General features: G+C 39.8%; 2 protein-coding genes across 5 annotated transcripts; one reads left to right on the top strand and one right to left on the bottom strand.

Annotated features, from left to right (window-relative positions):
• Positions 1-201: 201 nt before the first annotated feature.
• Positions 202-2987, bottom strand: AK6 (adenylate kinase 6). 2 transcript variants are annotated; one of them, XM_005143760.2, is made up of 5 exons: positions 2902-2987; positions 2092-2184; positions 1717-1775; positions 1485-1630; positions 202-1337 (listed from the first exon to the last, which is right to left on the bottom strand). In XM_005143760.2, exons 1-5 carry the CDS (start codon positions 2927-2929, stop codon positions 1148-1150), a joined length of 516 nt encoding a protein of 171 aa, XP_005143817.1. In that variant the 5' UTR covers positions 2930-2987; the 3' UTR covers positions 202-1147. The 2 variants fall into 2 exon arrangements, with proteins under 2 accessions (XP_005143817.1, XP_033928510.1); XM_034072619.1 differs by lacking the exon at positions 2902-2987 and adding an exon at positions 2522-2796.
• A 112-nt stretch (positions 2988-3099) lies between these two features.
• On the top strand, positions 3100-22423 carry RAD17 (RAD17 checkpoint clamp loader component). Of its 3 annotated transcripts, none has more exons than XM_031044362.2 (16): positions 3100-3323; positions 4768-5043; positions 6171-6254; positions 6972-7128; positions 7614-7750; positions 9096-9148; positions 9238-9363; positions 9448-9517; positions 10671-10782; positions 11619-11816; positions 12823-12908; positions 13481-13627; positions 14078-14224; positions 14926-15046; positions 16344-16401; positions 21412-22423. In XM_031044362.2, exons 1-16 carry the CDS (start codon positions 3282-3284, stop codon positions 21467-21469), a joined length of 1872 nt encoding a protein of 623 aa, XP_030900222.2. In that variant the 5' UTR covers positions 3100-3281; the 3' UTR covers positions 21470-22423. The 3 variants fall into 3 exon arrangements, with proteins under 3 accessions (XP_030900222.2, XP_005143818.2, XP_030900223.1); XM_005143761.4 differs by lacking the exon at positions 21412-22423 and adding an exon at positions 18606-19690; XM_031044363.2 differs by lacking the exons at positions 3100-3323; positions 4768-5043; positions 6171-6254; positions 21412-22423 and adding an exon at positions 18606-19690 and having other exon boundaries at positions 7085-7128; positions 7601-7750.
• Positions 22424-22673: the final 250 nt, after the last annotated feature.

A 22673-nucleotide genomic window follows, 5' to 3' on the forward strand; every position in this document is an offset into this window, starting at 1 on the left:
TTTGCATCTTTACAACATTCGGTCCCAATTCTGCAAGGAAATCCACATTTTTCACCATTTCGTCATTTCAGTTTACACAAGTGTCAAAGTGCTGATGTGGTATTCCTCTGAAAGTCTCACCAAAAAAAAAAGAAAAAATCAAACCCAAAAAAACCCTCTACCAAATCTGGAATCAAAATAGAACATGTAATCATAGTACTCTTTACCATAGAAATTTTCAAGTTTTTATTATCCAGACTCATGCATAGAAAAAGTTAATTAGCAAGCACTTTCTACAGAATCTTTCCCGAGGCTTTACAATCTATATTTTCAGTAAGAAAGGTTATTTCATGCTGTTTCAGGACCCAGGCTTTATAAGCACTGAGAACAGACAGCTGCCAGTATCTTAAGTGTAACCATGTTTTGGATTGTAGGAGGTTGGTTATTCCCACCAAGTATTTCTGTGATAAACTTACAATGATAAATATGATAGGGGTGGGTGATACAGAGAGGAAACAGAAAAATAACTTACTGTTTAATACACCACTCCAGTGCAGATATAGCTGATGATTTCTTACAGCATAAGTAATTTCTGAAGTTTTGTGTAATGACTTTAAAATATCTGTTACCAAGTCATGTTTCTTCCCTCCAAACAAAGCACCCTCCTTAAACTTTATCATACACCCCTCACTCCACGTTAGCCTCCACATATTCAAGAATGCAGTAGAGTACAGCAAGTTTTAGTCTAACAGTTCAGAAACAGACTAACCCCTTTTCAGGACAATGTTTCAAAAATCAGAAGTCGATATAAAGCACCTCAACTGCCACCAGTTATCAAGACTTTACAGTTTTCTTGGGGATCCTGGGGGAGGAAGCCTGGTTCTTAATTATCTAAGCCTAGATTCTTAATTATCGAACCTAGAACCTTGTTCCTGCTACTATGGCAACTGTGACTTTCTGACTGCAGAATTTTCATTTTGTCAGTTTTCCTGTATGCCTCCCCCAGGGGCTGTTCAAAGCCTTCAGCCTTCTGAGCTTTTGTCTGGTCCCCAACCATGCAAAATTACAATAAAATTAATTTTAATGTATCATACAAGAATTATTATTATCAAATATTAACACCCCTCACCCCCAGAAGAGATCCACCAGAGTTCTTTTGCACCAAATGTCAGTTGTTGTCTTTCATCCATTGCTCAATCCATTGCATAATCTGATCCAAATTTCCCTCCAGGTCTTCAGGAGTATTGCTGTGTAACTGGTGTACAATTTCTTTTCTATATGACAACAGAGCTTCCTCATAAACTGTCTGAAAAATTTCACACTGAATGTTGTCTTGCAGCTTTTTCCCCTTGTACCCCCTTAAAAACAAGAACAACACCAAGAGACAGTCTTAGACATGTTGATAATTATAAAGTATTCCATAGAGAATCTGTAACTTATACCCTAAAAAAATCTTTTAGGAGGTCATACAATAGTTCTTTGTCCTTATACCTCCACTGACATACCTGCTTTCAAGTCTGTCATAGAGAAATGAGTTTTCTGTACGAAGTACAAACACGATATGAAACCAGCGTTCAGGGAAGAAATCACAACCATGATAATCAACAATAACTCCACCCTCACTCATTTTATCTTCTAGCTCATCTATTATCTACAAAAGAAACAAAGGCAGACAAGTTTACCTGAAATTACAGAAAGTCAAAGTACAAGAACGATAGTTTTAGAAGTTGGGCTTACTCTGTCTTCATCCAAAATCGGACAGTCATACTCCTCATCAAAACCTTCATACAGTTCTCCTGCAGCAAAAAGAATTTGTGGAAGGTTGTGAAGTAACAGCACTTATTAAAATTATTTATGTAGTTGTGTGTATTTCAGGAGGATGCAAACAAAGGACAGTGTTCAGAGCAAATCCATAAAAGGATAAGTTTGTTGTTACTTAATACAAAGCGTTCCACAGTCACATAAATGCTTTTGTACCCTACGCCACCAAAAGCATTTCTCTTAAAGCAAAGTCATTGCCATTTCACTACATATATAATGCATGCACTGCAAATTGTACAAAGCAAAAATATCTTAAACCCTTTGATGAATTATATTGTTAATATGGCCTACCATCTTTTGCCATGTCACCCACATTAACATAGGTCATCCCCGTTCTTGACGCCAGCTCTTTTCCTAGTGTGGTCTTCCCAACACCTGGAGTACCTAAAGACACAACCCCATGTAAAACAGTAGAACAGCATGTAAGTCCTCTTCAGATAACCTTCTAAGGCATCAAAAAGGAGGCTTTTTCAGTCAATGCTGGCAAGTTTGTATAAGAAAAAGGGGCAAAAGCCTGCATGATGAGGAAATGCAAATAAGAGCAATGTCTGGAGATGAAAAAAAAAGGGACAGAACTACCAAAAAAAGTCTCATTTTGTGCAAAAGTTTTATTCTAATCAGGATGATCACAGAATCACAGGCTGGTTTGGGCTGGAAGGGACCTTAAAGCTCACCCAGTTCCAACCCCCTGCCAGGTTGCCCCAAGCCCCTTAAAGCTCACCCAGTTCCAACCCCCTGCCAGGTTGCTCCAAGCCCCGTCCAGCTTGGCCCTGAACACTGCCACAGATAGCGCAGCCACAGCTTCTCCGGGCAACCTGTGAGGGCCTCAGCACCTTTAAAGGGAGGAACTTCTTCCTCAGATCTCATCTCAACATCCCCTCTGTCAGAAAACCTTGCTTCATTTAAAGCCTGACCCAACACGGAAACCTTAAGTTGCTACGCAGCGCAGCTCGGCAGCTGCTCCGCAGGAACCTCACACTGCAGACCACGGGTAGAGACGGATGGGGCATCCCGCCAACAGGCTCAGCCCAAGCCCCTACGCTCCCTCCCCTTCCCACTCCACTCCACCCCAGAGCCGCTGCCGCTACCGCCGGCGCGCACCCGTCAACAGCAAGTTAGGTCTCCTCATGGTGCCGCTCCACACCTGCGGCGGGCACTGGTCGCCTAGGAGATACGTCAGAGAGGGCTTTCGCCGGACCACCGCCCGCTGATGGCGTCATTCTCTCTGTCCGAGGTGTAAGGCGGCTTGGACAGGCAGGCAGGCGCGGTGAGGACAGCTAAAGGCCGCCGGAGCAGAAGGGGCCCTGGGAAGTTGGTGGGTGGAGTGATGTGTTCGGCTCGGCTCTCTGGGTCACGCGTCGGTCTCAGGCTGCTCGGGAGCAGGGTTCTTTTCTGAGGCGGCCCGCGGCCGGGCTTGTCCCCTCAGGCCCGGCTGGTCGCTAGTGCGTCCGACTGGCTGATCGGCGCCGGTCGGGCTGACGATGTCTGCAAGCTCCTCGGGAAAACAGACGGTGCCGGCTGAGGTAGGCCTCTCAGGGGAGGGGAATGGGGATTAGCGGTGGTTTTAGGCCTGGTAATTATCCCTTAGTCTCTCTCTGGGCATTTCCTCTTCAGTTGTGTGGGCTTTTTGGTTTATTTTAATGTATAATGTGTTATTTTTTTTTTATTAGTGCAGTGCATGAAAAGGTAACTTCCTCACAGGATGTTACTGGACCCCTTGTAAATATGCAAATTCAACTAAAAATAGGTTTTGTCTGAATAACGTTAAAAGCAAGCAGGCTCAGTTGTTGGTGCTCTTTGTAGAATCATGGAATCACAGACTAGTTTGGATTAGAAGGGACGTTAAAGCTCATCCACTTCCAAACTCCTGCCACAGGCAGGGACACCTTCCACTAGACCAGGTTGCTTCAAGCCCCATCCATCCTGTCCTTGAACACTTCTAGGGGTAGAGCTAGGAGTATTGACCTGGAGGGTAGGAAGGCTCTGAAGAGAGATCTGGACAAGCTGGATCGATGAGCTGTGACCAGTGGTAATGGTCTGTTTGATTAATTCTTATATATAAACGGCAGAACATTCATAGACCTTTTTGGAAACAACGTGTCTGTTCTCTTGTTCCTGTTTTCAGAGCTCGGTTTTGGCATGTCATCTTTTACAGGTCCTATGGTAAAAGATTAGCACGTGGTTGTTAGCAGCAGAGAGCCTGTAATCATTGTAATATTTTTGGGACCATAGGTAGGCTGAAAAGTAGCTCTGGATCTAAGTTTGTACACCCATCCTGATAGGGTATTTCTAAATCTTAAACATTGGTGCTGCTAGCAGTTTTGTTTCTTGTCACTATCAGATAGACTTCTGAGTGACAGTCTGATTCTGGATTCCTGATAAGTAAATGAAACATTTGATTTTACAGCACTGCCCAGCTAATGGTTCTCTGACATCTATTTCTGACATCTAAACACAAATTCCTGCATTGTCAATGTTATAAAAGGAAAAAAGTAAATGCCACATGCAAAAATATGAGGGACAGAGGACATACAACATGACTATGACCTTAATATAAAAAGGATTTAAATAAGCATATACCAGTTTTTCATTCTTATGAGAGTTTTAATAGTTTAGTTTGAACTTGTGTTTTCAGAATTTTCAGCTTGTTCAGATTTGCTGATTTGCTGCAAAATACCAGTGTGTAAGGTTTTTAATACTAAAGAAGCATGTAACTGATGCATTCAAAAAGCTTAACTGCACAGGTTTGTGGCTAACTAAGAGTTAGTCATAGAATCATAGAATGGTTTGGGTTGGAAGGGACCGTAAAGGTCATGCAGTTCCAACCTCCAATTCTAATGAAGTTCTTTACATGTATGAAGTATTCTTACATATGCTTGATAAAAATCTCAGATTTTGTAGAGACAGCTATACCAAATAAAGGGGGGGAGAGTGCTACATTGAAGCAAAACATTTGTATTTTACCAGGTGGCAGATTGGTTGGCGCATTCATTTGGTGACTTCTTAGGAAACACAAGTATTTCCCCCAGTGCCGTTCCTGTGAAGCCACTAGAAGACAACTCTGGTAGAAACCAGCAGCCGCAGCAGAAAGACGTGTCTTCTGTGACAGAAAGAAGAAGCAAAGTTCCGCCCAGAAAAAGAGCAAAGTCATCTTCAGTACATCTACATCATAGCAAGCCCAGACAAAACCGGGACCAGTCTCAAGATGAACCATGGGTAGATAGATACAAACCTGAAACTCAGGTGTGAGAGTTACTCTAAATGCTGATGTAGTAGTAACATTACAGTGTGACCTGTTGTGCTCATCAGTTCTGTTCGTCATCTGTATTGGGCAGGTGCTAGGTATATCCTGTTTTACTAGAGCAGTGAAGTACTAGTTTGATTTATTTACTGCTTGTAGGTAAGATTTTAGTGAGTATTTATCTATAGGAAATGCATTTTTCTCAGGCTTCCTGAAGATATAAAACCACTGATGAGGTGTTTCCTGTCAATCTACTGAACTTCTGAACCTGTTTCTGAATTTCAGCTGGATGTCCCAGCTCCAAGTACTAGGAAAATCTGCAGCTAAAGAAAGAGGAGAGAACTGAGTCAGTGCACTCATTATGGGAGGGATAACAGAAATCATCTTGAGTGTTACTGGGCAGCAGGTAGCCAGTCCATTAGCATGTTCAGAGTATTGACTGCAGTTTCTGCTATCTACTATTTGCTTGATACATCTTGTACATGACTTTGAGGGTGTGGGCACTGTGGTACCTTAGGACTTCAAGGAGAAAAGACTCAAACCTGTAGTAAACCTGCCTTCACTGATTCTGCCCTTGAAACAGCTTCTTCACAGTGTGTTTCAAAGATGTCAGCATGTAAGATAAATGTGTCGTAGTTTTGAGTGCTGGTTGATGTAAATAAGTTACTATAGTACTTGTATTTTATATTTCGATGTTCAATATCTTATCTCTGGAGAGGAATTGAGTTGCAAGGCTAGAAGATGAGTAAGTTGCATGAGATTTGCAGAAGTTCAGAAAAGCTATGTAGTATTAGAGTTGGTAGAACCTAAAAAGTACCACTTCCAGCAATAGGTATAAGGCATACTGGCACAAACAGGCAAGATTGTAATGTTACTTTAGGAATAATAAATAAATAAATATTTTCTAACAGATAGTGATGGAAAATTGGTTGTTGGAGAAAACAGGCTGAAATGATTACTCTTAACTGTTCCATTTATTTCTACATAGTATGTTCCAGTTTCATATGTTTATGCTTATACATATCTTAATATTCCAGTCAGCACGTATTCTGTTCTTGAACCTCATTTTTACAGTCTTGGAAACCAGCAAGTGTGTATATGCACTCAGTATATTTTAATCTTGTTTTAGAATGACCTTGCTGTGCAAAAGAAGAAGATTGAAGAAGTTGAAGCCTGGTTAAAAATACACATATTACAGAGGCAGCCAAAGCAGGTAATACTCCTAAAACTAGCATCTAGGGTTACAAAACCATACAAATGAGCTGCATTCAATTTTATTTTAATTTCAGAGAAAAACTCACCCTACAATGCAATAGATACATAATCACTACCTGTAAGAAGTCTGGTAAGGACCTAGATTAGAGCGTGTAGATTTGTTTTGGGCTTATGCTGCCAACAGATGGATTCTGGTTTTGCTCAGAAATACTGTTTTCTAGGATCAAGTCAGTTCACACCTTTGCAGTTTGTGCTTGTAACTGCATTTTGTCTTCCACAGATTAAGTATCTTGAGAAATTCCCAGTTACACAGACTTTATGTAATAGTATGCTTTTAACCTTGTGATTGGTAAGAGGCATTCCTATACACAAGCATAATTTGCCAGTCTTGCCTAGTGTTTTTCAGACCTGATTCTTCAGTTTGGTGTCTAATGTTTCTAGTCTACATGGTGTGCAGTTAACTAAACAGATACATTAAAAACTAAGAGCAAGGCTTTCAAAGTTTGAGTCTAGCTCTTTCTATCTGAAAACTCTACCTGAAAACAGGTAAATTAATAATACAAAATATTTAGCTCTGTTTTTTATTGGGAAAAGAGAATTGTTACTACAGAAATTAAAGAAGAAACTCAGCTAATATTTATCTTCAGTCAATTTTCAGTCTTTATGTATCATATTTTGGATATTTTTCCCCACTCCTTTCCCCTCCCCCTGACAGGGTGGCTCTATTTTACTGCTGACTGGTCCTCCCGGTTGTGGAAAGACTGCAACTATACAAATATTAGCAAAAGATCTTGGTGTTCAGGTGCAAGAATGGATCAATCCAATATCTTTAGACTTCACAAAAGAAGACTTAAGAAATATGTTTGGCCATGGTAAGTATTTTGTTTTTTTCTTTGCCCCTTTTTGTTTCTTTGCCCTTCAAGTTATTTTTATATTGTGTATTTTTTTATTCTTTTGTGTCTGTAACCTTCGAGGTCACAGCCATATGAGCCATATCCTTAATGTTTAATAAGAATCTTTTTTTCTGCTCTTAGGTTTGTTGTTTGTTTTTGTTTTTTTTTACAGTGTTTACTCCAAAACAATCTGCAGTTCATATCAATATAGAGAGCTATGTAGTAGCTTGGATATTATTTGAGCCAATTAAAAAAATAGCTAAGTCTGTCTTCATGTGCACCCTCAACTGAATTCTGCCCTTTAAAAATACTCTGGTTTTGCCATGTGTTTGCCAAAGGGCTTGTCTGCTGCTGTTCAGTGCCTGCTGTCAGAAAATACCATGAGTGGTATCAGTTCTTGTGGGTATTTGTATTCTTATTTGTATAATACAGAATACATATTTTTAATTAGTTTTCTTTTTCAGACTCAAATTTTCATACGTTTCCGAGTCAGGCCCAAGCAGCTGTTTTTCAAGATTTTCTATTAAGAGCAAATAAGTATAACAAACTTCAGATGCTTGGGGAGTCCTCAGAAAATGATAAAAAGCTTATTCTTATTGAAGTAAGTGAAGACTTGTGAAATCTTGTTTTGAAAACGGTACCTTTTATTATAACATTAACATGGTAACTAGCTTCAGTTGGTGTATTCATGTTGTCAGAAATTAGTTTGCTGTTACTGCAGATGAGTTCTTTATTACTTAAGTTTCTACAGCAGCCTAGAACCAAGCCTAACTATAAACTGATAGGCAGAAACTGGAGACTACTTTGTACACAGAAATAAGATTATATCAAAACATAGACCAAAACAATTTTCAGAAGTCATACCCATGTTTCTATATGATTAGCTTTCTAGAAATACGTATGTGTGTAGACAGAAAGAAGGGGAAAAAAACCTCTTTGCTATTCCTGTTATTTAAGGATCCAGGAGAGTACAAAAGATATGCAAGAATTAACACAGTGGAAAGTATTTGAAATGCAGCATTCCTGGCCTTATATAGGGGACATTATTTAGGGCAGAGATATGAAGTGTAGGGGGTTGTAAGCCATAATGGGAGATACAGGAGAAGATGTGATTTTTACTTATTCGAGAGTGTGTTTCAGTGGCATTTTCTTTTTGAGCTTTTTTTTTTTTCTGAGAGAAGAATTTTATGATAGTCAAGTTGTAAAATTTCAAGAAAGTTTCATCTTTCAAGAAAGAGAATAGAGGAGACAAAAATTCTAGCTGAGTGATGTGATGTACTGTAGAATTTAGGAAGCATGTTTTTCTGTGACTGCATAAAGTCACTTTCTTGTGTAGGTCCTTTCATGTATCAATAACATATCCTGCTGTCTTCATTGGTGGAGCTGCTAACTTGGGTGTTTATTTTCTGTGTAAAACTCAGTCTAGCAGGCTCCATAAACATCCAAGGCTGTTTCTTAAGAAGCAAGGACAGAAAGAAAATGTTTACCATTATATATATATTTTTTTTTTTTTAATTTTTTTTTTTTTTACTGTGAGGGTTGTGAAGCCCTGCCGTAGGTTGCCCAGAGAAGCTGTGGCCACCTCATCGCTGGCAGTGCTTAAGGTCAGGTTGGATGGGGTGGATGGCGCTTGGAGCAACATGGTCTAGTGGAAGATGTCCCTGCCTGTGGTAGGGGATTGGAACTGGATGAGCTTCCAGCTCAAACCAGTCTGTGGTATGATTCCTTAGATAATTGTTTTCCATAATGAAAGAAGAAAAAGCTATGCTATAGGGGGTTTTTTTCCTTATTTTTTATCTGGTTATCTTCAGTGTTAGTCACATGCAAATTTAATTGTGAACTAGCTAACTAGGAATAAAACACATAGCGAGTGATGTGCCATAACAGTCTATGGGAGAGAATATTTACATCTAATGTAATGACAGCAGTTCTTTTGTTTTGAATAGGACCTACCTAACCAATTCTATCGAGAGCCTAGCAGCCTACATGAAATTCTCAGGTCAGTTGCAAATAAAGTTTTAAGGATTAGCTTCACCCACTCACAGTAAACTGAAGTTTGATTCTTACCATACATATGTCTCATTTTAGGAGATTTGTTCGTATGAGTAGATGTCCACTTATATTTATTATATCAGACAACTTCAGTGGAGACAACAAGCAGAGGTTACTATTCCCAGTGGACATCTTAGAGGAGCTGTGTATATCCACTATTAGGTAAGATCTTTTATCTCATTAAAACTTGATTGAAATTAATGAGAAGTCAAAAACTAATTTTTCTTTTTTAATGAAATCCAACAGTTTCAAGCCCATTTCAACAACAAATATGATGAAAGTTCTTAATCGAATTGCTGCAACAGAAGCTAGTTTGGTAAGTCATCAAAACTGGTAACTTGTGCAGTGCTTGCAATAGATTTCAGGCTTTTATATCTGAAATGTATTATTTATCTTTGTTGGTACATTTGTTTGATCTTTGATAGCAGAGCCCCACACCCCCCAAAAACCCTCACCAGTCCTCCCAACAGAAAACAAGAAACAAACTGAAAGTTGTCTTGTTTTTGAGATCAGTTCCACTTGGTCTGTGGTCCAAGTCTTCAGAGTTACTGCTGAAGATTCTCTTGCCTTTTACAGAAGCTGCATATATATATGAAACAAATAATAGGAGCAGAAGTAATTTTTATTGTACCCAGCAAGGTGAGAAGAGGTCATGAACCCAAGTCCTATATTATTCCCAACCTAGAATCATAGAACAGTTGGGATTGGAAAAGACCTTAAGATCATCTAGTTCCAACCCCCCTGCCATGGGCAGGGACACCTCACACAAAACCGTATCACCCAAGGCTTCATCCAGCCTGGCCCTGAACACCACCAGGGATGGAGCATTCACAACCTCCCTGGGCAACCCATTCCAGTACCTCACCACCCTAACAGTAAAGAATTTCTTCCTTATATCCAATCTAAACCTCTGCTGTTTAAGTTTCAACCCATTACCCCTTGCCCTGTCACTACAGTCCCTAATGAATAGTTCCTCCCCAGCATCCCTGTAGGCCCCCTTCAAATACTGGAAGGCTGCTATGAGGTCTCCACACAGCCTTCTCTTCTCCAGGCTGAACAGCCCCAGCTTTCTCAGCCTGTCTTCATACAGGAGGTGCTGCAGTCCCCTAATCATCCTCGTGACCCTCCTCTGGACTTGTTCTAACAGTTCCGTGTCCTTTTTGTGTTGAGGGCACCAGAACTGCACACAATAGATCTGTTTTCATTGCAACCAAGTCTAATATTGAGTGACACCTTGCAAAGAGTTGTGTGCTTTATTCTCTGCAGTATGCTGTCTAAAATGTGGCAATGTGCTTAAATGGATTCAGATTTTTAAAGTTAGTAGTATTATGTGGTTTGAGCACATACTGGATGCTCATGTAGTTTATTTATGGTGTCTATCAGAGCTAGATCCCCACAGCCAGGGTAATGTTCAAATGCTCCTTGTCCCAACTTTTCTTACTGCTTTGAATGTTTCTTTTTATTTGTAGAAGAGAGAAAAGAATTTTGCTTTTGACAGAACTTCTCTGGAGTTGCTTTGCAGAGGTTGTTCAGGTGATATAAGAAGTGCAATAAACAGTCTTCAGTTTTCTTCTATGAAGGGTAAATACCTGTGACTTTGTTAAGACATTCTGAACACTTCTATTGTAAAGGCATTCTGTTCACTGTTGCAGCACAGCTAGGTGAGCTATGTAAAATAATTTTTTATATGCTGCTGTGGAGCAGGAATGAAATACACAAAGGTTTTGTGTTTGTGTGTGGGTGGGAGGAGGTTATTTGTTTATTTTGTTAAGCTGAAAGCATTCCATGTCATGACTGTTACATGTTGTCTAAAATCTGAGTACCATCTGTTGCTGTCCTGATTTTGGCTGGGATATAGTTAATTATCTTCCTAGTAGCTGGTGCAGTGCTGTGTTTTGGCTTTAATCTGAGAGCAGTGCTGATGACACACTGATGCTGAGCAGGGCTTACACTAAGTCAAGGGCTTTTCAGCTTCTCATGCTGACCTGCCAGTGAGGGCACAAGAAGCCGGACACAAGTAAGAACAGCTGACCCCAAGTGGCCCAAGGGATATTCCGGATCATAGGACATCATGCTCAGCATGAAACCCAGGAGGAAAGCGGGCTGGGGGCTGCTGGTCAGGAACAGGCTGGGCATCAGTGAGTTGGTGGTGAGCAATTGCTTTTAATTTGCATCTCTTGTTTTTCTTGGGTTTTGTTTCTCTTTTGTTATTTTTTCATTACAGTTTCTTATAGTATTGTTACTATGTTATTTCAATTATGAAACTGGTGGGGGAGCGAGTGAGGTGCTGTGTTGTGCTTAGTTGCCGTCTGGGGCTAAACCACAGCAGCTACGTGTGTATTGGTGTAATTTAAGAATAGGAAATATGTTTGGATTCGTATACTTTATCCTGATTGTATTTTTGTTTTTATTGGTAGACTACTTACTGGAGAAAGAGTTTTGGTTAAAGAAGGAAAGGAGCTCCACAGTAAAATGTGAAGCAGCACCAGCAGTATCTAAAGTAAGAAAGAAAACTAAAGCTGATAATTCAGAAGACCAGGAGATACAAGCTATTGGTGGCAAAGATGCTTCCATTTTTCTTTTCCATGCTCTGGGGAAGATAATTTACTGCAAAAGTAAGAAAACTTTAACTTATTCTTCCTTTCCTTGGGCAAAGCATGTCAGCTGCTAGGAGCTACCTTTGCTAAAGTAAGGCTTACAGTGACCTGCACTTTCTGTCTTTGGTCATTAATAACAGTATACCACTAGGAATGACTGTGGTCACTGAGATTTCAGCTGTCTGTATTTATTAGGTAATGTTTCATTAAGTTGTAGGACATGTGTAATAAAATTGTGTAGCTCTAGTTGCATTAATTCCCTGTGCTGTCATGCATGTAAAGCCAGATACGTAGCCAGCACATTTGTTGCTTTGTACAAAAGCAGTTTTTTTCCTTTGTGCAGAAATAGACAGTGTTGGACTGCTACATTCTGTACTTGTCTGTATTCCTAAATACAGAACAGTCCTGCAGCCTCATGGCTACTGCCTCCATTATATGTGCATCTGCTCTCTTGTTCTCCTACTTTTTATCTCAGCTCTTTATTTCCTATTAACAGACATTTGTCCTCTGTCCATTCTGACCTGAAAAACCTCTTCCATCCGTTCGTACAGTATCCCCTTTCCACCTCTCCAAACTACTTTCCACCTTACTACTACCGAAAGTTCTACTTTTTCTACACCAGGTTCTGTAAATTTACAGAAACAGCCTGTTCCCTCTGCATGGTTCAGTACTGTTTTTTAGCATTAAAACTATAATTCACAAACATTTGCTACTTATTAAACTAGAACTATCTACACTAAATCAGGATCCATTAAACCACTGGCTCTCCACATTTCAGTGATGATTCACCTTATCAGTTCTAAAATCAGCTGCAGAATTAACAGTAGCTGAAAGTGATGCTCTGTGTATGTGAAAACTGCTATCCAGTAGCTATGCATGTCTGTTCTTTTCTCCTATCTAACTTTTATTCTGATTTCGAATATTTAATCTGAAATGTGTGTCTTCTGGCTTTTTTGATTACGTGCAGAAGTGTAGCAACATTTCTGATACTGAAAGACTAAAAAGTTTGTAAAATCCTTTGTAGGAGAACCAGTGTCAGAATCAGAATTCCCTCAGCTGCCTGCTCACTTATCAGAATACCGTCGGGACACCTTGCTTATTCAGCCAGAGGTATGTATGTAATAGCTACTTGATTCCACTTCGGTTTGAAAAAAACCCCAAACAAAACAAACTTAGTGGTTGATGCAAATTCTTAAGCCCAGGTGTTTTGTCACTGATTTTAGTATATGTTTATTCAGTCTGTCCAAGTTGCAGAGTAATTAATGTGGAAGAGACCTCTGGAAGCTAAATTCAAATTAAGAGTGGGTTCCCAGGAACTTGATCTGTTGAGTTTTGAGGATCTCCAAGAACAGACACTCTCTCTTCACTGGTGATCTTGAGGTGGAAAGTGGACTTGCGCTTGCTGCAGCCTGTGATTTAGCTCGCATTTTTTTGCTGTGCTTTGTCAATAGGAGTTCACCTTTCTGTTACCACTCATTAAGAGAGTTGAATACAGTAATGGCTTTTGCCCCTGTGTTCCTCCTTTAGCTTTCTCTGGAAGCAAGCCAACCTTCCTTTTGTATATAACCATCACTTTGTAGATCATGTATGGCAGCTCCTGAACCATCTGAATGTGTTGTATCTCTTATTGGATGCACTCATAAAACTTGGAACTTTTTCTTTTGTTTTTTGTTTCCTAATAGGATATTGTGGAAAAATCACATATGTCAGGAAGCATGTTTAATTTATACCTTCACCAGAACTATGTAGACTTTTTTTCTGATATAGATGATGTAGTGAGAGCCAGTGAATACTTAAGCACCGCTGACGTCCTTTGTAGTAACTGGAGTGTAAGTGTCACCTTTTTATACTCACATGCTTTTTTTAATATTCTTAACATTGATTTCCTAGACTTTCCTCTAAGTGTTTATGAATGTTTACTTCACACTTGCAGCATAGGTGACAGTGAGTTGTTAATGAATGTTGAAGTAAATCAAGTATAGAAGAGATGCAGGTCCAACTTTTTGTCCAGCATCTGTCAGTATTTTATTATGGCAGGCTACAGGGTTTTACAAAATACTCCACAAAATATTTTTAGGTAGAATATATTTACTGTAAAAATGCTCTGCAGCATATGTCTTTTCCTTGATGTAACTGCACTGCTTTTTCAGTCAGCTGCTTTGAGTAAAATGTCACAGTAATCTCAACAGATTCTGTGCCTGTTGTGTCCCTGCAATTACAGAGTGTGTTGTGATTCACGTGAGACACACTGTTCACATTATGCCTGATTTCTGTCATAGACACAGCTTGTGATGGAAAAATACAGTGCATCTGTGGCCACCCGCGGGGTGATACATTCAAATATGTCCAGAGCCTTTGCCCATCACCAAGGAGGGATGGGGTTCCGGCCTTTGCATAAACCCCAGTGGTTCTTTATTGATAAAAAGGTAAATGATTATTTTTTTCAATTATTGTTTTGTTTTATTTTCTTTCTTGAAGGGGATGATAGTTGAGTAATGTTGATGGTATTTGCTCAAAAAACCTGTTTTCAAAAAAATTCTTGGATGAAGAGTTAAATTTTTATTATTCTTTTAATGGAAAAATCAGTTGGAGGCCTCTAACAAAGTCTGATTCAAGTGTCCAAGTTGGCTCACTGTTGGGAGAGCCTTAGTCCTAAGTTAATGGAGACACAAGTATTCCTAGAAGTCAGTTTAAGGTTTTGTGCAGTTTAAATCATATTAAACTGTTGCATAAGCTTAAGAAATTACTGCTGGTTTGTGTTTATCAGAAATAGATTGTTCATGAGATGCCAAAGCTCTTGACAGTTTTTTACATTTGAAATGACACTTGCTGTATCTGGCAAGAAATACTGGCCTGGGTGGGGGGAGGATTCTCTAATCAAAGCATAAATATTTTCTGGAAATTTTAATTTCCAGAATTTAATTTTAAAAGGCAACAGTGAAGTATGTCACCATTTTTATGTTAACTCTAATGGCTTCTCTTTTTTCTCTGATCTTACTTTTCAGTAGCCTGTGTGTAGTCATCCAGCAGGCAAGGAGAAAGTCTGCTTTTTGTGGTATAGAATATTTACATTAATGATGATGTACCAGTTTTTTACTTGTGTTTCTTTTCCTCCTAATTCTTACAGTATCAAGAAAATTGCCTTGCTGCAAAATCTCTCTTTTCAAGCTTCTGTTTACCACCTGAATGCCTTCAGACTGAGCTATTGCCTTATCTTGCTACGTTAGCAAATCCAATGAGAAATCAAGGTAAATCGAGTGTAACTTTTAATCTTGGACTCTTTGGACTCTTCTTTTTTTTTTTTTTTTTTTGGTAACTAAAGCATACGGTGCAATTTTGTAACCCCAGATGTCAATACTGTCTGTGCTTTTGCCTCAGTTAAGAAAATAGGGTAAATGCATGTAAGTGATACCCCAAAATGTTTCCAGTAGCACAGTCAAAATTCAAGCTATCCTGCTGGGTTTGCAACAGTATCGAGAACATTTAAAAAACTTAATGTAACTGAAATAATTCAAATAAGTGTCTCTCTTGGTAGAAGAGAGACCTGTATGATGCTTTTTAAATGTGTAAGATGAGATCTTCATGTTGCAGTATTTGAAATAATTTTTCCCTTTTCCTGCATGTGATTCTGGTATCTGTGCTTTTTAATTGATTGCCTTCTCACTTAGTCTCTTCAGATAATTGCAGTTTTTCTGTCTGCCCAGCTGCTTACTAGCTTGTCTAACTTGGGTGGAATCAGCAAACTGCTCATGTTCATCCTTTCTCTTCACAGGGTTATGTTTAAAGATGTATTGAATAGCTGAGGTCCTAGTACAGATCTCTGTGGAACTGTATTTGCACTTTTTTTCCATTGCAGGCATTAACTGTTAACTCTGTACCCATTTCCCCACTTTGTATTAATTAATTGTTTCTCAAAGGTTATTAATGAAGGGGTTCTCTTAGGCTTAAGGCTTCTTTTAAATCTAATAGAATATTTGGTGAGAAGACTTTTGGAAACCTAGTAGACAATTTTAACTAGATCTGCACTGCTTACTGATCCTTTTCCCATGTCATCAGCAGACTTAAAAGACTTTCCTAAGAAAAAGTGAACAAAATCCAAGTTTGCAGTGCAGTCGAAAAATGTGTAACCTGAGGTAATCCAATAGCAGACAGTTCATGTGGAAAAACTTTCTGTGGTACATAATTATAAAATTGCTGTTTAGACATCTGGGTTGCTTATGCTTTGTCAATTACTTCTACTAAAAGTCTTCATACCTTAGCTTAGGTCTTGACACTGAGATGAATTGATTTTGTGGGCTATGGAATAATAACTCTGCATCATAAATACACACTTGATGAACATCCTGGGTTTTGTTTTTATTTCATGGGAATATGGCAGGCAGTTTGGAGACAAAAAATACATGTGCAGTGTTTTGGTGTCCAAAATAATGCAAGTATATACAAGAATACTGGACTAAAGTTACAAATTATTTACTTTGCAGTAGTTTTGGTTGTATGTATGTTATGATCTACCCAATGTGATACTGGTGATTCTTTATTTTTTAGCTCAGATTGCTTTTATCCAGGATGTTGGGAGGTTACCACTGAAAAGAAATCTTGGGAGGTAAACTCAAGTTCTGTCTTTTCTTAAAGAAAGTAAGACTGTCTCCTCCTCCTGTTCTTTTCTCCTCACCTTCCTTCTATACTGAGGAAAAGAACCCTTTCATAGAAAAACATCTTCTGTGCACATCTGTGATGTGGTATTATCCCTCACTGGCAAGATGGCAATTTATTTTGCTTGTTAAATCTCCTTTTCACTTCAAATTTATTTATCCTTACAGTGTTGGTAGCCACATTTTCACTATAGTCTTGCTTGTAATCCTTCTTTAGCTTTCTTTCCTGTTGCATGAGATATTAGCTGTGTCCTAGACAAATATAGTGCATGATCTGAATAAATATATTTTAATAACCGAAAACATTCATGTGAGAATAAAACTGAATTGATACAGAGTATAGGGTGCTCTGCCTATTGTTTGTCATTACATAAATCATTAATCTGGACGTTTCACAGAACATTCTGTGTTCACATATGTATTGGGGTATGAGAAGAAAAGCGTAATGGGGAATTACTTGTATTTCTTTGAGAATATTTACTGTTGTGTATCTATGGAAATACAAAATATTTTAATGAGTGCTTCCTCTGAGATAGCAGCACTGGTTTTCACGTTGTGGATTTTTTGCCTACTGGACTACTTAGAGTAAACATTCATTTAGAATGCATTTTTAAAATAAAACTAGCCACTGAATTTCCTCTGTCCTAGATGTTAAATAACTGAGTTACAATTCTATCACTTTGGTATCTCTGAACTTCATCAACAGTTTTAATTGTGTTGGCCTGTTTCTAATAAAGGGTCGAGATCACAGCTGGGATGAGAGTAACTCTTTCATCCCTGAATCATGAAAGTTTGTTAGGGCATCTGTCAAAACATCCCATATAGGTCACTGTGGAATTGCTGCCTGAGTTTAACTGAGGAATACTGGTGTGTAAACTGAAAGCTGTATTACCCAAGAACCATCCTGTTCCCCAACAGTTGTGTTAAAAGGCCTTTTGGTTGCTAGGTGGGAAGAAAGCAGTGTCCTTAACAGGTGTATCTATTTGCAATCTCCCTTTTCTGAGCCAGAATGTTTGTAACTTTAGAAATTAATTGTATTAATTGCCATTCATTTTGTCTGCAGCACACCTTTAAATATTGATCAGTGTTTAGTGTCTGTATTAATAAGTTGGATGTATGTCACTGAGGGTTTTATCTGACAGGTAATTTTCTCCTGAAAACATGGTAATCCTTTTTCATCTCTTTACTATTTTGGAAATGAAATACAGAGAGGTGTAGGTATTTTAGTAAGCATTTGCTTCCTTCAGGAATCCTAATTGGAAACAATTTATGTTATTAAGCAGTCATTAAAATAACTTAGGTGCAGCTGTTTCAGTGGAAATAGGAATCTTTCATTTATTAATACTATTAAGCAGTCATTAAAATAACTTAGGTGCAGCTGTTTCAGTGGAAATAGGAATCTTTCATTTATTAATACTATAATACAGTTATATATAACTAATCATTTTATGCTATTGTAAAAATAGTACTATATTATCATATTTAGCAGTATTATTCATATACCTGTTTGTAGGATTGGGAATGGTACTGTAATGAGAAAACTGGCATTGAGGAGAGAGCACAGTGTTTGATCAGCTGGGATTGGTGTCAGCATGAGTTTTTGTCAGTAACTGTGTTTTTCTTATTCCAGGGTAGAGTGGGAAAAACAGTAAAGGAACATTGGTAACATGCTGATACAGAGATGGTAGAAAGACTGAGAAGTCAAACAGATTTCCTTTCTATTCCATTTTCTTAATATTTGTTTTTTTATTTGCCTTTTTCATGTTAAGTTGCTTCCTGTCCTGAAGGATTTCGATTTTGCTTGGAAAGGGTCTAAAGCACCGTGGGCTGTTGTCAGTAACTTAACTGGTCATGGTTTGTGTGTGTGAGGAAAGCTGTGGAAAACCACTGTCACCAAAAAGTTCAATTTCAAGGAACAACACGTACTAGGGAAGACATGGAGCACAAACAGGATCTGGTCTTTTGCTGTTCCTTTGTAGGGCAGAATTAACATTACTGATGAAGGGTGTTACTGGTGAAAAATGAGAAAGCTATTAAGCACCAGTGAAGAGGGGTGGCCCATGTGGTGCACAGGCACTCTTTTCTCTTACAGTTTCTGTATGAAGGTGCAGACATTTTGTCATGGTAACTGACTGTTGCAATGATAATTTTACAGGTTAAAGCTTGAAACACTTACTGATAAAGATCCTGGGATGCCAGACTTATTTGTTAGCTCCGAGGGGGACGGTGCTGATGCTCATGCTGTGGAGGCGGCTGCAGAGGTGGAGAAAACCACAATAGATGAGAATGAATTGGGTGGATTCCCTCTCTCTTCTAGCCAGTGCAGTGGAAGTGAACTACCTTGCAGTCAGCCCCAGCCTGTTGCAGCTCAAGCAATCATGGAGGAAGATGAATTACAAGTAGAGGAATACGATAGTGACTGAGTACAACACCATACTGACCGCTAACTTCCTTGAACAAAATCTTATGCTGGAGAGGCTTTGGCTAAAGAGAATATGGTCTGCCCAATACTGCTTTAGGTACTTAGGCTTGGCCTCCCAGCCTACCTAAATGCTGTGTTTGCATCAAGACAGCTCTCTTCAGTGTCCTCTTAACGTTGCACTATCAGTCCTGAGCTGAGTACTAAGTTACAGGCTATTCATTGCCTCTACTGAGCCATGAAATAACCTATACTGAAAAAGAGAATAATGAATAATGACTGAAATTAGTTTGAGACTGTAGATAAGCAGTGTCACGCTAAAATTATTTTTATTTTTTACACGTTTAATTGTACAGTGTGTTTCCTGAGTACATGTTTGAAAATTTCTCAGCATTTGAAGGTTTTACTAAAATTCATACCTTCAAAACAAAAAACAACAAAAAAAAAGAAAATTGTGGTTTGGAAGTTCAGCCCTTCAGAAAAAGAGACTGAAGTGTACAGACACCAGATTATTCTAGATTCCTTTTTGAAAGACACTTTCATAATTTATGGAGGGGAAAATATAACTGTCAAGCATAAGTTTTTCTCATCCTTTGTATTCTGTTGGAAGTTAATGGTGCAGCGTGCAGTTTTTGTCCTGAAATTACCATTGTCCCAGGGGAAAGAATAATCCCTGGGATAATTCTGGAATAATTGTGGTAGACTGTTCAACATGTCAACATTTCTCTGTAACTGGGCTTGCTCTGTGCAGGACAATCTGATATGTTGTGGTGGTTAATGATACCACAGGAGTAAAAAAAAAAAAAGCAATCATCTCTGAATGTGTAATGTAGATTTGAGTTTCTGTATTGCTTACATCTAAAGTTCAGTAGAAAAAAATCCGTGCTTATCCATCATGACGTTTGAATTAATGTTGCTAAGAAAAAGTCCAGCTTTGTACCCTCTTGAGGGACAATTGCAGTCTTTCCATCTGTAGCTATTTAAGTTTTAGGAGGGGAATTTACCCCCTTATTCTTCTGTCACAGCTATTCTCACTACAGCAAAGGTAAAATGGTTTTGGCTGTTGGTGCCTCTCAGCACCTTTCCCCCTCTCCAGGATGCCTTAGGTGGGGTGCTCTGGGCAGGGAGCACTCTAGTGCAATTGACAGTAAGGTATGAAATACTGGTTTTTAATTTGCAAGCAAAACTCTTAAGATTCTTCTCTGTATCTGTGCAGCTTTTCTTACAGTAGGACTGGGTAGCAGTAGTAGTAACTAGACCTACTTTTACATCAACCACTTTGCACTGCTCTTGGCCTTCCCTTTGCTATGCCAATATTCAGTACTCACCTTGTTTGCTGTAAATTGTAGTAGTAGGGATTTACCACTATCATCCATGTTCAGAGTACTTTGTGTAAAGCCTCTTTTCACACAAAACCAACATTAAGCATTATTCTCTTTAATAATTTCTTGTGCTTAAATGTACATGCTCTTGCCTCTGAATTGCAGTGGCATGCAATATGTGAACAGGATAGAAGTCCCAGATTGTTGAAGGGCTGGTGAGTAACCTATTAAAGGGAAGTGCTGGCAGCTGTCAACCTTGTGTAGCTGCAGGCAGGCACAAGAATGAATGTTAGCACTATGCCTTCTTCCTGGTCCATTTTGGGTCTCACAGCAATGTTAAAATTCCAAGGTGGGATTAAAAATGGCCCTTCAAACACCAGCAATTTAGGAGATGCTGAAGAAGGAAAGAGATGTGGGGCTTTTTAGTATAGTGAAAGAATTTCAGTGATGGCCTCTGCAAAACACCCACTTTTCACATTTGAGCCCCCATCCAGCACACTGTCTCTACATGTAATTGTCATGTGGGGTGTGTTCAGTGCAGACGATGTCTTGCCACCAGCTGTGTGCACATCAGCCCCGAGCCCTGGGGTATCTAGGGAGATGCCTCTCCAAAGGGAGGGCACTCTTGTAGCCAGAGGGGTGCTGGTCCTAGCCTGCTGACAGCTTTATGGCCCCTTACAGGGTGTCTCATTCCAGCCAGAGCAAAACTCAGGGACAAGGTGAAGGCAATGAGCCTCTTAACGGAGATATAAAAAGGAAAAGTTGAAGCCAAGATAATTTTTCTGACCCCTGGAATGGTCTGAGGGGCTGTCCCAGGGCTGAGGTGCCGAAAGAAGGTAGGAAGAAGGGAAAGGCTGAGACAAGAGAGGGGTTTGGGTGAGGTGTGTTCCTGAGGGAAACACACCTCCCAGGTTTCCAGGAGGCTGTGGGAGCACCCACTGCTGGGACTGGTGGTGAGGGGGCTTCCTGAGGCAATCACTGCTCCTGGCCCTGCAGGAGGCTGTGGATGCCACTGCTGGGGTGTCATGAGGAGAGCACGTGGAAAGTGGGAAGGCAGGTCCAGGTCTGGGTCTGGGACCACTACTGGGTGAAGGAGCGGTGCAACGCCTGTGTGAAGCTGCCCAAGAGAATGGGAGTGAGAAAGGGAAGAGAAGGGAAAAGGAAACAGGGAAGGGGAAAGGCAGTAGAGCTCCTTGCTCATGGATTATCTTGCATCCCAGCCCTTTCCCCACCAGGACCTGGGGTGGTTGTGGGAGGAAGAACAAAAGGAGGTGGTGAAGAAGAAGGACAATGAACAGAAGTAAAAGAACCAGAAGCAGCAGTAGCAGCAGAAGTGGGAGAAAAAAAAGAAAAGCAGCAGCAAAAGCACAGCAGGAGAAGCAGATAGAAGCAGCAGAAGGAGAATAAGAGGAGAAGAAGAAATAGAAGCAGCAGAAGCATAAGAAATTTGGAATGGTTTATACAGCATATCTGTAAGGTTTCAACATCTGATTACCAATAATATTGCATGTTCCTCTCAAAATGGATAATTTCTAACAATCTCTTGAGAAGTACTGAAATAAGTAACTTTGGGGTGATGGGAGTGACTACATCTGCTGGAGCCACCTTAAAGCCACGTGGAAGCATCAGCTCTCCCTCACAAGTGACACAAACCAACACAATACCAGGTGCCAGGAGCACATTCTGGACAGTGCCAACCCGTTCAGTTCCTGTGCTTGCTGCCTGCTACAAACAGCTCACAAAACCAACTTTCCCAGTGTATGCATGCCCTAGCCTTCTCCGTGTTTGGAATATCCTGTGTTAAGAGACTTCAGTGAATGGTCAGAAACAAAAAGATGATGTCTAAAAGATTTTACTTTTTCCTTCCATCTTGGACTGCCTTTAGTAATTGCTTCCTGCTCCTCCACAAAACGATCATCCCAAAAACAGACTGGATGTATCTGAAAACACTTTCCGAAAGAATACCACATACCTGCTTCTTTCTGGGATTTGGGTGTGGGTGGTGTCTGAGTGGTTGCTTTTGATTTGGTTTGTTGTTTCTTCCTTCATTTTAAACGTTCCTGAAACACCCATCATCAGTGTTCATATCATCAGTCCTACTGGTATTACATCCTTGTCCTGATGTGCTGTACTTTCCCTTTCCTCCTGCCCCCCATGGGAACGCTCAATTTTAAAGCATTAAAGCATAGGTCTTTTCGTCCCCCTACCCTGATGAAAAGAACTCTTAAGTGATTTTCAGGCTGTTGTTTTTCTCTGATTCTACCACAGCGGCAGCCGCAGCCACTGTGTCAGTGAAAGAGGAATTTGTTGATCTCCTTCACTCCAGAGCCGATGGAGCATCGCTGGTGCTGCTGGTGTGTGGCCTCTTGTAGGACTGGGAGAGTCCTGGGGGCTGGGGCCTTCTCTTTGGGGTCAGCTGAACCCTGTGGAGGGCGGCTCTTTGGCAGATACTGGCACGTACGTCAGGGAGTCACCATCTCCA

The sequence above is a fragment of the Melopsittacus undulatus genome, chromosome Z, assembly GCF_012275295.1.
Source record: "Melopsittacus undulatus isolate bMelUnd1 chromosome Z, bMelUnd1.mat.Z, whole genome shotgun sequence".
NCBI lineage: Eukaryota > Metazoa > Chordata > Aves > Psittaciformes > Psittaculidae > Melopsittacus > Melopsittacus undulatus.

What these genes read in the sequence shown, in the direction of transcription:
- AK6 (XM_005143760.2), bottom strand. Translation starts at nt 2,929, where the DNA reads ATGAGGAGACCTAACTTGCTGTTGACGG. An exon ending in GGGTGACATGGCAAAAGATG is followed by an intron (nt 1,776 to 2,091) that starts GTAGGCCATATT and finishes TTTTTGCTGCAG; the next exon opens with GAGAACTGTATGAAGGTTTT. An exon ending in CGATTTTGGATGAAGACAGA is followed by an intron (nt 1,631 to 1,716) that starts GTAAGCCCAACT and finishes TTTCTTTTGTAG; the next exon opens with ATAATAGATGAGCTAGAAGA.
- RAD17 (XM_005143761.4), top strand. Translation starts at nt 3,282, where the DNA reads ATGTCTGCAAGCTCCTCGGGAAAACAGACGGTGCCGGCTGAG. An exon ending in AACAGACGGTGCCGGCTGAG is followed by an intron (nt 3,324 to 4,767) that starts GTAGGCCTCTCA and finishes GTATTTTACCAG; the next exon opens with GTGGCAGATTGGTTGGCGCA. An exon ending in AAGAAATATGTTTGGCCATG is followed by an intron (nt 7,129 to 7,613) that starts GTAAGTATTTTG and finishes TTTCTTTTTCAG; the next exon opens with ACTCAAATTTTCATACGTTT.